This window comes from Cupressus sempervirens, chromosome 10 (assembly GCF_028749045.1).
Source record: "Cupressus sempervirens isolate cs-2001-9-10 chromosome 10, ASM2874904v1, whole genome shotgun sequence".
Taxonomy (NCBI): domain Eukaryota; kingdom Viridiplantae; phylum Streptophyta; class Pinopsida; order Cupressales; family Cupressaceae; genus Cupressus; species Cupressus sempervirens.
Genome location: NC_143127.1, coordinates 894243436 through 894258737, shown reverse-complemented (window position 1 = coordinate 894258737; position 15302 = coordinate 894243436). Strand labels below are relative to the sequence as shown.

At 32.4% G+C, this 15302-nt stretch overlaps 1 protein-coding gene across 1 annotated transcript; it reads right to left on the bottom strand.

Moving 5' to 3' along the window:
• Positions 1 to 2690: 2690 nt before the first annotated feature.
• Positions 2691 to 6253, bottom strand: LOC149536875 (wax ester synthase/diacylglycerol acyltransferase 1-like). Its single transcript, XM_089806363.1, has 7 exons — positions 6047 to 6253; positions 5355 to 5963; positions 5192 to 5264; positions 5003 to 5091; positions 4211 to 4408; positions 3981 to 4118; positions 2691 to 2846 (listed from the first exon to the last, which is right to left on the bottom strand). Exons 1-7 carry the CDS (start codon positions 6251 to 6253, stop codon positions 2691 to 2693), a joined length of 1470 nt encoding a protein of 489 aa, XP_089662489.1.
• Between the last annotated feature and the right edge of the window lie 9049 nt (positions 6254 to 15302).

Sequence of the window (15302 nt, the reverse complement as noted above, 5' to 3'; positions counted from 1 at the left end):
TCACAAGAGGAAAAGATTACTATGCATATTTGGTAAAGTAAAAGAAAAGACCAGTGGAAGATGCTACACGAATTTCTCAATCTAAGTTGGATTCAGCTTAGGTTGTGACATCTTAATGATTAGGGAGAATTATTTATTTCAACATCAGTTGGCTGATGTAGGAGCATCTTGGGTTTTCCTTGATTTCCTGCTCATCTTTGTGCATTTTCCTAGTTGTTTCTGAGTGCAATATTGGCCAAGCACAATGATTTTTGAGTGTGGTATTGGTTGAGTTGTTGTTGTGGCTGATTTTTGTTTCTTCTGAGTTCCTCCAAGTGCTAAGTGAGCTCGATGGTTTTTTGATGCTTGGTTCCTTCTTTGATCGAGTTTTTCTATGATGGGTTCCTAGTATGAACCAACTTGTTTATTTAATTTGAGGCATGAATTTAATATAAGGACCATGCATTGGGCTATGTGTGGAACATTATGATGTTTACCTTCTCTTATATAAAGACCTAGAATCTTCAACAAGCTATTTTGGCAAGTATAAGTAGTAAGTCTAGTTTAGGTTTAGAGGTAGGACACAAAAGAAAGTACAAGAGTCATAGAAGTTAAGAAGAAAAAGTCTGGATATCTGATTGCATTTGTATCATGTTGGATTTATTTTTATGTACTTATGATTATTGCTTTGGTCATAACCTAAAAGTCCTCATAGCCAGGAAATGTTGCAGATAATGTGGTAAATCAATAAAGGTATTGCTCTCTCTCTCTCTCTCTCTCTCTCTCTCTCTCTCTCTCTCTCTCTCTCTCTCTCTCTCTCTCTCTCTCTCTCTCTCTCTCCCTCTCCCTCCCTCTCTCTCTCTCTCTCTCTCTCTCTCTCTCTCTCTCTCTCTCTCTCTCTCTCTCTCTCTCCCTCTCTCTCTCTCTCTCTCTCTCTCTCTCTCTCTCTCTCTCTCTCTCTCTCTCTCTCTCTCTCTCTCTCCCCTTGGTGTTGTTCTTTGTTATTTGTTTCTGTTGTGTTTACTCAACAAGATGTTTAGATAGTTAGGTAGATGCCTCTAGCCTTAATTTTTTAACCATCCCTACATTAGTGCATAAATTAGCTTACACCTATTGCAGTATGTATTGTCTCTCATGTAAAAATAGTCTTACATCATTAAAGACTATAGGGTGCTCAAATTTTATTTTATTGAATTTATTTTTTATGTTTTGAATATATACGTTTATGAGAATTGATTCCTTTTGTATTGCAATTGATTATTATACAATATTATATGTAGAATTCTCTAAGGTAAGTGTTTCTTGTACACTAGATCTTTTCAAAATGTGTTAATGTTAGAAAGACCTTTGGATTTAAATAGATATTTCAATAAATTATAAATAGAATTACATGTCTTTACAAAATAAAAATACATTTATTTTGCAATTGAATATTAGGTGTTTCAATATGGGGATATGCAACATGTATAAGGGCATTTAGTGTTGAACTATGTTCTACTATTCTAATTCAGAGTGACTTGTAATTTTGTGACATGATTCAAGAATAGAAATATTAAAGTTCTAATTGTATCTTCTTATTAAAATAATATCCATAAAGATTCACAAATTCAAAACTAAACTACATGAAAGTCAATTTTTTATCCAATCACATTAATTAGACAAGATACACATATAGTGATTAAAGTAGATCTATTGATTTCAAGCCTAGATTTTATTGTTTTTGATTTCTTATATAATAAAGGCTCTAAATACTTCTATCACAAGAGGACTATGTAGCAATATTTTTAGATCTATGGAATTTAGCATTATATTGTGTTATGTTAGATCTTTGTACCTTTCCATTGAGGACATTCAATGATTTTCTAAAACAATTTGCAAATATTTATGTCACTCAAATCTTAAATACTTTATTCTAAAATTATTTTTTCCTATTTTACATAGTTAGATGCCATGAATGAAGGACTTACTGCTTATTAAAGATTATCATATACATTGTATACAGACATTTATTATTGAATTATGTTGTGCTATAAAAATTTAGAGTGAATTCCCTTGGTCCAACACAATTCTACTATAAAAAAATTCATTATTTGTCCAAACCTCGTTGATAGTGTTTTATCCCCATTCTATTTTTTTAATTAATCATGACAAATGTGGTTTTTTCCTTCCATAAAGCATTCCTTCATTTCATTTTAAAGATTTATTAAAGTCATAATGAGAACTAGAATGTTTTTTTTATTTTTGAAGGAATACATTAAAAGGTAGCTAGTAGGTTGAACAACACAATTAAATGTAACATGTTCTTATTAGACTATTTCTTTTAGGAAGCTAATTTTTTAGTGATATTGATATGTTTTAATAAATGATAAAATAATATTAACAAAATGGACATATAATATTTTTTAAATTGCTCAACATTCAAATCTATCATTTTTTATGATCAATAGATCACAATTCTTAAGAATCACCATAGTTGAACAATCAAAAATTACTACTTAGCCTACCTATTACATTAAATCAAGGCTTAGTATTGGAACTTGCACATTATAACATTAATTCAAAACAAAAAAAACTTAGCAATGAGTTTGAACCTTGATGTATGAAATTCCATTTGTATCAGTACTAAATTTTAAATACACATACCCATGATTGGGATAAGATCTTATTTAAAACAATGTAGAAAAATTTATAGTAGAAGAAAAACCCAAAACCTAGGACCCAACTATGTTTCCCTCAATGGCATCCATCATCTTGTCAAAGCATTCAATAAAACACTTGGCTAGAGTATCACTATTCACATAATTCTTGGTGCCAATCACTTCCAATCTCACACTTCCCATGTAGCTCACCACCGTCAAAAGAAGCGTCTACAAAACAAAATAATTCATTACACCAAAAAATATATCTCTAAGAAAATAGAGTTTAGCATTAACATATCATATTCATAATGTGAAGCTTAAACTATTGGAATTTAATGCTTCATTAGTTAGAGAGTTAGGCAATGAAAGTAATATGACTCTATATATTTGTAGTTACTATTACCAATAATTATTAACAAGTTGTAAGTTATCTCTATTTTTATTTTATTGTTCTACTTTACTAATATGGTATCAGAGCCAACTTCTTGTTAAAATTTTGTGTGTTAGAGAAGAATCTATGAAGGAGATGAGGCCTAGAGAAGTGCCACTAGATCTTGATGGTGATGAGGATTTCATTGAAGATGAAGTTATTTTATTTTGAAGAAGCCAATGCTTTGGAAATAGGAAGGTATTTAATAGAGGTTAGATAGATTCCCAATCATCTGAGGTGCAAACAAATGAAAGAAACTATACCTCATCAAGATTATGAGAGATGCATGTGTAGATTGGTGTTCAATGGTTTAGGGAGATTAGCAAATTTGGAAGTTTGGCATCATACCTTTACAAGTGTTATGAGGTATTTTATGTGCAATTGGTGTCTAATGATGTTTCAAAACTTGGATGATAGGTTCATGACTATACCAGTAGTTGAGAGAAACTTGAAGAAGCCTTACAAGTCTAAGAATTATTTTTTCAAAGAAAAGAATATGCATAATGTAGTTAATATTATACGCCATTTTAATGTTGTGGCATTCAGAGGAGGTGTTGGAATTCAGTGCTCCATTAGTTAGTGTGTTGGAGAATGAATCAAACAAGATTATAGATGTGTTTGAGTCAAGTGTAAGTACATTCCAACTAGTTGTCAAGCTCATGTGTGTATTGTCAATTGTGTTAGTGTGTTGTCAATTGCATTAGCATAATTATAAGATCCTAATGTAGCCATATGACTCTATGTATTTGTAATTACTATTACCAATATTTAATAACACGTAGTAAGTTTAATTTCTCTCTATTTTTATTATGCTATTCTATTTTTACTTAATAGGAACTTCAAGTAGGAGATAGATATTGTTACAGTTATAAGCAATAGAAAAGTGGAGAATAGGTAAGTGTTTTCCTTATCATTGCTACCAGATTACTTACCTGAGGAATCCCAGATGCCAAGAAAGAGATGCTCTTAATAGGAATTCGAATGAGTGCTATCTTGTCTGTGGGGCCGATCATATTTGATAATGCTAATGTTGTGTTTGCTAGTGTGTTATAGATGCTAGTAGCAGATGCCTGCAATAATTAAAAAGTATAAACTTTGGTTTAAAATATTATTATATTTCCCTACAAATGTAATATAATCACACTTAGCATGTATCACATACCTTTGAGGAAAGATAGCTGAATAGTTTTCTAGTGATGAAGACTTCAAGTGACATTTTCTTTCTATCTATGATTTGCTTGGCTCTTCGCACAAAGCCTAATGGACTCTCTTCATTAGTTATGGGAATAGGGATTTGTAACATCCCAATGTGGTTTCCCCATGGTGCTTTACTCTTAAGTTTCAACATTTCTTTAATATCCTGCACAAATCCATAGTTTAATTAGGTTTGCTAATATTCTTCATATTTCAATTGAATTTCATCAATTATAAAATATTTATAGTCATTAATTGTGCATGTGTAGAGGATTTTTTTAATCATAGGATTTCTGCACAATTATGGTAAGTAGGTATTTATCAACAATTTTGTTCGATTTCCTCATAGTGTTTCAATGTTAACTTTCAACAATTGTTTATGTTATGTAAATATTCACAATAAATTTAAAAATCTTGTAATTGTTGACTACTTATAACTACTAAAAATATAATATTTATGAAAATTAGAATTTTTTCCTTTTAAATCATAATTAAAAATAAATAAAATAAATTATCTAAGTTTGATGATTATTATCATGTGTGCGCGCACACACACACAACATATATATATCTTTGAAACATATTTAATAACAATTTTTAAATTATTTTGATTATCATATCTAATAAGATTAAATATTTATTGCACATATTCTCCATACCTTATATTTTAAAACTACATTTTGTCCATTGTTTTAAATTATTTATCGACTAATTATTAGCTAATGATGTATACAGCAATAATATTTAATTTTATAAATACCTTCAATCCAGACAGTGCTCTTGTGTTCATGAATACAATCCCCGTTACTGTTGACTTCGCCATCTCCTTCCTGACTTTTGCCCCTTCTCCTGCAAAATATATATATATTTATATATCATTGAAGTCATTATACCATAATGTATAATGAGTCAGAATAATAGCTAAATTATGAACATTCATTGCGCGCACCGTGAGAAAGAGTTGTCTCCAGGTATCGTTGAAGTCCAGCGAAGACAACGCCCATTACAACATCATTAACCGTCTGCAAAAGTATTTTACCGAAATGAGCATCTTTGAAAAGATAAAATGTATAGAATGTAGATGTCAAATGAGGGTGAGATAAAGAAGTTACTCCTCCAACGGAACTCTTTATCTTTTTGATGTCTTCCATGAGGAAGGTGACAGAGGATATGACTTTGGGCAGCATTTCAACACCGGGAGGCCCACGGAAGGGCAACTTGCAATCATCCGTCCATATAATTCTAAGGAAGCTGCTTATGAGATCACATAAAGTGCACCACAGTACAAGAAGAGGCATGAATAATAGCGTATGAAGCATAAAATACATAAATTCAATGGAAACCCATGATGATGACTGAAATGGATTAACTCTTTTGCGAGGTGGAGATTTCATGAATGAAGGAAAGGTAACAGGGAGATTGGGATCATCTGCCCTGGTGACACAGCAGAGAAGAAGGGACATGAGGGAAGTACCATCACCTAAGGAATGGTGCATGTTTATGATTAATGTGGATCTGGCCTTGCTTGTATTGTAGTTGAGAATGTGAAATGCCCACATGGGCCTACACTTGGGAAGAGGGGTTAAATGTATGGTACTGATATAATCTTTCACAAACTCGTCATATTCAGTTTGGCCCGGAGGAAACTCTGGAACAATTACATGATCGTCCACGTTTACTTCAGTTTCCACCCAATGCGGAACTCCGTGTCGATTCTCAGTCTGCCATTACATCAATAAATATGAACAACAATTATTGAATAAAATATGATAAAATTTAATTATCTATAAGAAAATGTACAGACCATCTTACTACGAAACCGTGGGTTGCCTGGCAGAAGAGTAGTTGTAATGGCTTGCTTGGCGCTAGAGACATCAATGGCTTCTTCAAGCTCAAAAATGGCCTGCACGCATAATGAAAGTAAGGGAGTACAAAATGTCTGACTGAGCGGGCTCACCGCCTCGCAGCCTGCATTACTATCTACCGACGACGTTTCGGCACTGAGCCCCATCAAACTAAATCTTTTTCCTTAATCAAATGGTATCTATACTTTTTATGGACGCCAGAGTCAAGAAAGCTTCATATATATAACCTTCGCTGATATTGGCGTTGAAAAGAAGTACAAATTTGTCAAAGTTTTCATTAAACTCGGTACAACTAACTAAACACCTAATTTCTTCGGCGTTATTTAAAAGTGAAAAACTAACTTTGTCAAAGGTTTCATTAAACTCGGTTAAACACCTAATTTCTTCTGCAAGAGAAAAGATGCCCTTGGTGGCAAAGGGTCAAATTAAATTTACTAAAGATGGTACATTTATTGTTGATCGCATCTATGAAATGTCGCATTCACCTCTGTAAAGATTTCAGTCCCATCGAAGTGTGTACAGTGCAAACTGATGAAGTGTAGAGTGACTATGACAATGCCGTCGTGTTTGGTGCCTTGAACGTCATTATAAAGAAGATTTCCCGAGTAGCATAGTTCTTGTCAAAGGTGGGTGGGAAGATAGTCTTTTTTCTGTCTTTTAAATACATAGACATTGCTTTTGTCAACAACATGATGACGTCTTTCTAGTCTAAATAGTTTTTTCTCAAATATATTGTATTAACTTGAGAATTTTCTTTATTATTATTATTTTTTTAAAGTGTTAAAAGTCTGTTGTAATAACATCTAGAAAAAGCTCAAAGTATAATTTAAATTTGTAAAATTTATTGTAAAAACATCTAGAAAGAATTCAACAATTATTTTAGTCAATAGAATGTTAGTGCATATGTAAGGGTTAACATTTACATATTAATTAATTAGATTAATCTATTTTGATTTTAGTTCAAATACTTTTTATGTGATAGTCAAGTTATTTTTTATTTTTTATTAATAAGAATGTAAATATTTTAAAACAATCCTATCAGAAAATCATATTCTTACAAGCCATTCTAGACATAAACATCTATCTTCATATTTGCAAGATTTGACACAATCTCAAATGGAAATTTTGTTGTAAAAAAATGTTAAAATTTTATAAGTGTAAGATTTAGGAAAAGTCAAAAGGCCCTTGGTCTACTGGTGAAGTTGAAAGGCTCACAAAGAGCCCACCATAGAATAAACGATGTTGAGTGATGGGCCCCAAACATCTAAAAGGGAATTACGTCGACGCGAAAAAAGATGATCCTCCATCAAAAACAAAAATTAAAGAAAAAATAGGGCTATATATTCATATGTGAAAGATGGTTTGTTGTAGGTTTGATTTAGTCTAACTCTCATACCATTATACAAATGCAAGTACATTGTTTCCATAAAGGAGAATTATGATATTGAATATATAATTTAAAACTATTCTGCACAATCTTACATATAGTGCTTGATCTCATAGCTTTGTAAAGTGTTTCATGGCATCTCATACAATATGGTTATATAAATACACAATAATACCATAAAGGGACATGAATATATTGAGAAGAGGAGATGAAAGTGTAAAACATACATTTGTAAACACTATCAGATTCAACAAATTTCTTAAGTTTCTCACAAAAGACCACCTCTTCAAGAGTTAAAAGATCATCAAATTGATAATTTAATTATATACTAGTATAAAACATAGAGGACAACATAAATAGTAGTAGTTAGGTGTCTAAAATTTAAAATAGACATAGTATTCCAAATTAGCTTACATTTTACATAAGAAAGGAAATAAATGCACGTATATGTCCCATGGATAAGTGTTACATAGTGTCCATGTGCATTAAGTACACAATATTTAGATTGAACACAATGAGATAAAAAAGAGTCAATTGATATGTGGTTTCATAACACCATAAGAAATAAAAGTCTTATTTTGATACTCCTAAATTTTATATGATCTAATGAAAAAGGTATTCTTTGAGAATTGCAACAAGTCTACCAATATGAGAAGAGATGCAACTCTTTATATCCCAATAAAATTTGAAGAAACTCCCCATACGTTAGCTTGTGAACACAATTAAATTCTAATGGCCAACAATCCAAACCCCTAATTACGAGTGAATTGCTTAAAATCTTACAAGACTACAGAAAATATTAATTCAATGAGTTAGAATTTTAGTGATATAAGATACAAAGAAGCCAAATGTTTGGAAAATAGTCAAGAAAAGATGGAGGAATATTTGCAAATTAAGATGCAAAGAGGGATGGAAAAAACTTTACCTATCTAAGGTGTAGGAAAACAGGGAAAAAAAAATTCCTTGCTAGAAATCAAATCATGAAACAAATTGAATTGAAATGAAAAAGAGCTTACCTCAAAACATCCACAAGATTATGAGATGAGGGAAAAAAGAGAAAATTAGCAAGAAATCAAAGATTCTTTTTCATAGATATTGACTTGAGAGATCATGCACATAAACTATCTTATAGATGTCACATGTCCAACACTGTAGCCTTCAGATATTGAAAGATAAGTTGGCAAAAAAAAATGATTTTATTTTGCATACTATTTTTATTTTTATCTTATCATTGCACTTTTGGTGGTTGAGTTTCCTCTATACATCAATTGAAATTGCAATCCAATTTTAATTTATTTAGTTGGAATTAGCAATAATGTATTTTCTATAATATTTTGAAAACAAGAGAAGGCACTTTTTTTCCCAATAGAATTCTTGTTGTTAGAAAATGCCATCTGGTACTTCAAAACTGTAAACTTTAAAGCATTTCTTCGAAACCTCTACTTCAGCAATGTTCTACCAATGATCTTGTAAGTAGTCCCTTTTTTGGCTTTGAATTTTTTTGTAATTTTTGTATATGAAATCTGTTGCACCACATTTTTATTTCAACCAAATGATAAATATACCCTTTTAGCATATGATATGTTTAAAAGACCTACACCTTTCTTAACTGAAATATAGCATTAAACTGGAAATGAAATTTTTTTGAATGATGACTAGTTGGTGCCAATGGAGTTTAATTTTTTTATTAATAATAAGCCTTCCCCAATAATTACTACATTGGCAAGAACTAACAAACATAGTAATATATTATCAGTTAGCATATGCAAAATAATTAAATATGCTAATAAATATATGTGGAAATTCATTTATTCAGATTTAATGTTAATTTATTTTATAGAGTATAACAATTAATTCATATTAAAGAATGAACATCTTTTTGTGATATGTTACATGAAACCTGTCTCTAGATAGATAGATTATTCTTTCATTACAATCAAAATGGACTACTAGATAATAAATTCCAATATACAACACTAAACATATATTTCCTAAAAATTGAAGGAAATTAATAGGGCTGCAAAATTTTGACTAGTCATCTCAAGCTTCTATCCTTTGATTTTATAGAAAAGGTTTTTCATGTGGTCTAGTCATGTTTTTGTTGATTATCTAGTTTCATGTTTTCATATTGCCTTAGTTGGCTAATCATCTAGCGTTGAAATATGAGTTCTCATTTCTTTATTGATCCATGTCAATGACAAAATTGGTAAAAACATTGGTCAGACAAGCTTCATGTTTTCTCTCTAACTTCTAGGAGTTCATGCTTCACATTTTAAAAGTGGTGAGTTATCAAGTATTATGTTTTGGTTTAGTCGTTATGTCTCTAGCCATTTTTATGTTAACATTTTACATAAGTGAACTGGAGAGTGTTATTAAGTTTTCCTTGGTTGTGTTGTTGACACTTTGGGTGATATCATATCCTATAAGAATGAGAATTAAAAAGTCACTTGTGTGGTTGTTAGTAGCTCTTAGGCCACTTATAAGCTAGTTGTCTTAAGTTGCAAGCTAGCAAGTTAACGGTTTGTGGTAGAATTTTGTGGTTATCAGCAACTAGAGAGATTAAGTGTGCAATATTAAGTGCTTCAATGTTGATTAGGGTACAAGCTAGATGTTAGCAATTAAAACTTACCCTTTTTTCCAACTCACAGGGTTGTAAAATGTTAAGTGATGTAAAACTATGAGTAAGAAAATCCATGCCCCACGTCTTGCCTTTATGACTAAAAAAGGGTTTCTTTGGCTTTATCATTGCCCAAGGTAGAAATATGAAATCAAATATTATTTTCAACTTGGAAAATTGGTGAATGGATATGACATGGAGGGCTTAATTTTTAAATGATTAAGGCCTTATTTTATGATTGTCACTAGCTCTCAAGATTTAGGAAATGTCTATTTTCAAAATATAGAGTATGTGAGAAATGGCCACTGATGGATGAGGTGACAATGATTTCTTTCAATCTTGAAATATTATTAAATTATGATTATTCTAAGGGTTTCTTACATTTACAATCTAATCGATGAGCTTTGGTATGAGAGCTAATGATGATAGTGGGAGCTTGATCTCTATAGCTCTCAGATTTGAGATGGTGAAGTTATCAAGCTTCGTGATTGAGTTATAATTGGAATTTTCCTCTATGCAAAATGATTAAGGTGACAAATTGGAGAGATTATAGCCCTCCAAATTTGAAGATAGTTAGACTCAAAATTTCAAGATGTGACAAGAATAAAAGTTGTATCTCTCCAAATCTAGTTTCTAGAGTGTTATTTTTTTTTAAATGGTGGAGTTTAAGGCCTTTAAAACTGGGGAGCACCAAAAGTGGCAATTTTTTTATGAAAAATAATAATAACATTGTGTCAAGTGTGTTGTCCCCAAAATATTAACCTTTATTATGAAAAATTTTAATTTCTCTAGTAAGAAATTAGCTAATACCATGTAGTTTCTCCTAGATTTTTGTAATAATTTTTTTGATATATTCATTTTGCAAATGGACACATCTTGAAATGTGGAATGTTTATGTTCCCCCTACAAGTCATTGAAAACTAATTGAAATTTTATTTTTATTTTTGTTGTTGTGTAAATTGGAATCTAGTTTCTTAAAAGATGTCTTCATGCAAAATTTGAAGAGCCAAAATATAAGCCCAAAATAGTACAAGTTGGTTTATTGCCAAAATCTAACATACATTTGAAAGAAATGATGAATTAAAGGCTTAAGATAGTCATAGTTAAAAATAAATTTTATGGTTAGATAGCTAACAAAGGATATATACAATATCATGTCATCCAATTTTATCATTATTTAACCATGACTAAAGTTGACAGAGGGCACACAATTATTATTTTTATTTTTTGTAGCCTTACTATAAAACATGGCTCAAACCTAAGTTTGAGTCCTTCAATCCTTTGGGTTAGATTTCCAAGGTGAATCTAAGCCTTAGGCTTGGTGGATTTTAATTTATTTCATAGCGTACACACATAATAAGGTGCATGCAAAATAGTGTGTGTGCACTATATAAATATATTTATGTAATTTTTGAGGTTCCATTTGGTAAAACATCAAAATACAATGTATTAAATAGCATGTGTGCACTATAGGGTGCACATGGCATAACATATATGCCCTATATAATGCATTTTAGAAAGGCCTTAAAGGGAGGGAGATAGAAATAGTAGAAACTAGAGTGGTGAGAGAGTGACATGCCTTAAGACCTAATAATGCACCTTAAGACCCATTTTGACCATTTAGAACAACTTAGGACCTCTAACCACACATTAGTCTATTGAATAGATGTAGCTACAATCCTATTTTCATCAAGTATATACCTTGCCCCATAGAGTAGTATATCATGCAATTCCTTGGTAGTCCATTCTAAAAAAATAATAGCTACATTCTCCATGTAGTCAATATAAGGGTACGAGTTAAAAAGCTAATAGATTCTAAGGTCTCCACCTCAGCACTCTCCTTTATAGAAGATTAGATACTAACATGTGTAGACTCTAGTCTAGTTATAGGCCTAGTGTGATGTACGTGGTTCTAAGACCCCCTAGGTATTATTATAATCCATTATGACACATTAGGACACCTTAGGGTCCATTTGACCCTTCAGAACACCTTATCACCCCTTAGTACACAAAAGTATACTGAATATATATAACTATTGGAAATATAATAGGAGTAACTGAGAGGGGATGGGTGAATTAGTTTTAACTAAAATAATCTTGAGATATTAATGTGTATTAACCTTTAGTAACTTAGTTGCAGAAAGATAAAGCATTAAGAAAATAACATGGACACATGAGACACCAAGAATTAATGTGGAAGCCCAATTTGGGCAAACCACTAATGTAACTAGTTACAACTTTCCACTCTTTTGAAGTGAGCCCTGTTAGGAGCCAACCCAATTAAAGGTTACAAAACACACTATTAGGTGTGAAACTGTTGAAGTATTTGAATCACCCTATTAGGAGTGGCCTTGTTAGATGTCTTAAGACACTTCAATCTAGAAATGTCACCTCATTAGAGGATTTACAAAATGATTGTTAAGTCAACTCTATTAAAAGATTTCTTCACTGCTACAATTGTTGGAGAGTAACAATGATTGACCTGATTGGTGAAGCAATTGATTTGTAGATTTAGATCATTTTTTTTGGCTTATCCTCTAGATCCTCCCTAATTAGAATAATTTTTGCAGCTCCTTGGATGTTCTGCCCTTAATCCAACATCCTTCTTTAATCACATCTTATCTTCTTCCACTTCTTTGAATATTTCAATCCACAACTTGACCTTTCATATACATGAAATCTAATGTCAAGTCGGCTTGAATACCCTTACAAATAAAAAATTAACATCCACTAAGTTGGCTTACATAAACAAAATAATAAACAAAATTGTTCTGCTACAAGTTGGCTGAGACTAAAAATGGGTCACTCGGTTCCCAATAAGTTCCTTGGTAACTAACCTAACTTGGCTAATAGGGTATGTACAAGATCATGGTGTGCCAAAAAGTGGCGATGTGAAAAAAATAAAGTTTGAAAATTTTTTAAAGCATTTCAAAATCCGCTCTAACTTTTTTCCACCCATCTTGATACCAAAGCTAAAAAGTAGGCCCAAACCTTATCGGGTATCTAATTTGATATCGGATACCCAATAATAAGTCCGATATCCAATAATAAATCAGATATCCAATTTCATATTGGATATCTGATATTGATGCCCAAATTTTGGAGGAAATTTAGGGGCAATGTATGATAATTAATATATATAGGATTATTATTATGTATGGTTAAATGTATGATGATTAATATATATAGGATTATTATTATGAATGACTAATATATAGGATTATTATTATATATAATTTATTTATGATTATTATTATATATGATTATTATATTATATTATTATTAAATATAATAATATATGTTATTATTATTATAATCTATAAATATTATATATATATATATATATATATGATTATTATATATTATTATTATTACTATTATTATTAAAAATAATAACGTCATATATGTTATTATTATTATGATCTATAAATATTATACATATATATATATGATTATAATATTATAATAGTTTGATTTTTACTATAATTATTAAATATATTATACACAACATATATTATTATTGTTGTTGTTATAATTATTATGACCTATGATCCATTTGGTTGGTTCCAATGAGTCGAGAGGGGTCATAGGTTAACCTATGACTTCTATCGACACATTTCATGACAACATATGTCCCTAGGGGCCCTAGGACCCCTAGGGATGATTTTTTTGGTTTCAATGCGTCGAGAGGGGTCATAAGTTAACCTATGAACCCTATTGATGCATTTCATGATAATGTATGTTACTCAAGGCCCTAGGGCCCCTAGGGATGCATTTGGTTGGTTCTAATGTGTCGAGAGGGGTCATAGGTTAACATATAATGCTATCAACACATTTCATGACAACGTATGTCCCTAGGGGTCCTAAGGTCACTAGGGATGCATTTGGTTGGTTCCATTGCGTCGAGAGGGGTCATAGGTCAACCTATGACCCCTCTTGACACATTTCATGACAACATATGTTCCTAGGGCCCCTAGGGCCCCTAAGGACGCATTTAGTTGGTTCGAATACATCAAGAGGGATCATAGGTTAACCTATGACCCCTATCGATGCATTTCGTGACAACGTATGTCCCTAGGGGTCCTAGGGCCCCTAGGGATGCATTTGGTTGGTTCTAATGCATTTAGAGGGGTCATAGGTTAACCTATGATTCCTCTCAATGCATTTCATGACAACATATGTCCCTAAGGGCCCTAGGGCCCATAGGGACGAATTTGATTGGTTCCAATGTGTTGAGAGGGGTCATAGGTTAACCTACAACCCCTATCAATGCATTTCATGACAACATATGTCCCTAGGGGTCCTAGGGCCCCTAGGGATGCATTTGTTGGTTCCAATGCATTGAGAGGGGTCATAGGTTAACCTATGACCCCTCTCGATGCATTTCATGACAACATATGTCACTAGGGGCCCTAGGGCCCCTAGAGATGCATTTGGTTGGTTCTAATGTGTCGAGAGAGGTCATAGGTTAACTTATAACCCCTATTAATGAATTTCATGACAAAGTATGTCCCTAGGGCTCCTAGGACCCCTAGAGACACATTTTGTTGGTTTTAATGCATCGATAGGGGTCATAGGTTAACCTATGACCACTATCAATGCATTTCATGACAACGTATGTTTCTAGGGGCCCTAGGGCCACTAGAGATGCATTTGGTTGGTTCTAATGTGTCAAGAGGGGTCATAAGTTAACCTATGACCCCTATTAATGCATTTCATGATAACCTATGTCCCTAGGGGCCCTAGGGACACATTTGGTTGGTTCCAATGCATCGAGAGGGGTCATAGGTTAACCTATGATCTCTATCAATGCATTTCATGACAACATATGTACCTAGGGGCGCTAGGGCTGCTAGGGACACATTTGGTTGGTTTCAATGCATTAAGAGGGATCATAGGTTAATCTATGACCCTTACCAATGCATTTCATGATAGCATGTGTCCCTAGGGGCCCTAGGGCCCCTAGGGATGCATTTGGTTGGTTCCAATGTGTCGAGAGGTGTCATAAGTTTTTATGACCCCTCTTGACACATTTCATGACAATGTATGTCTGTAAGGGTCATAGGGCCCATAGGGACACATTTGGTCAGTTCCAATGAGTCGAGAGGGGTCATAGCTTAACCTATGTCCCCTATTGACACATTTCATGACAATGTATGTCCGTAGGGGCCCTAAGGCCCCTAGGTATGCA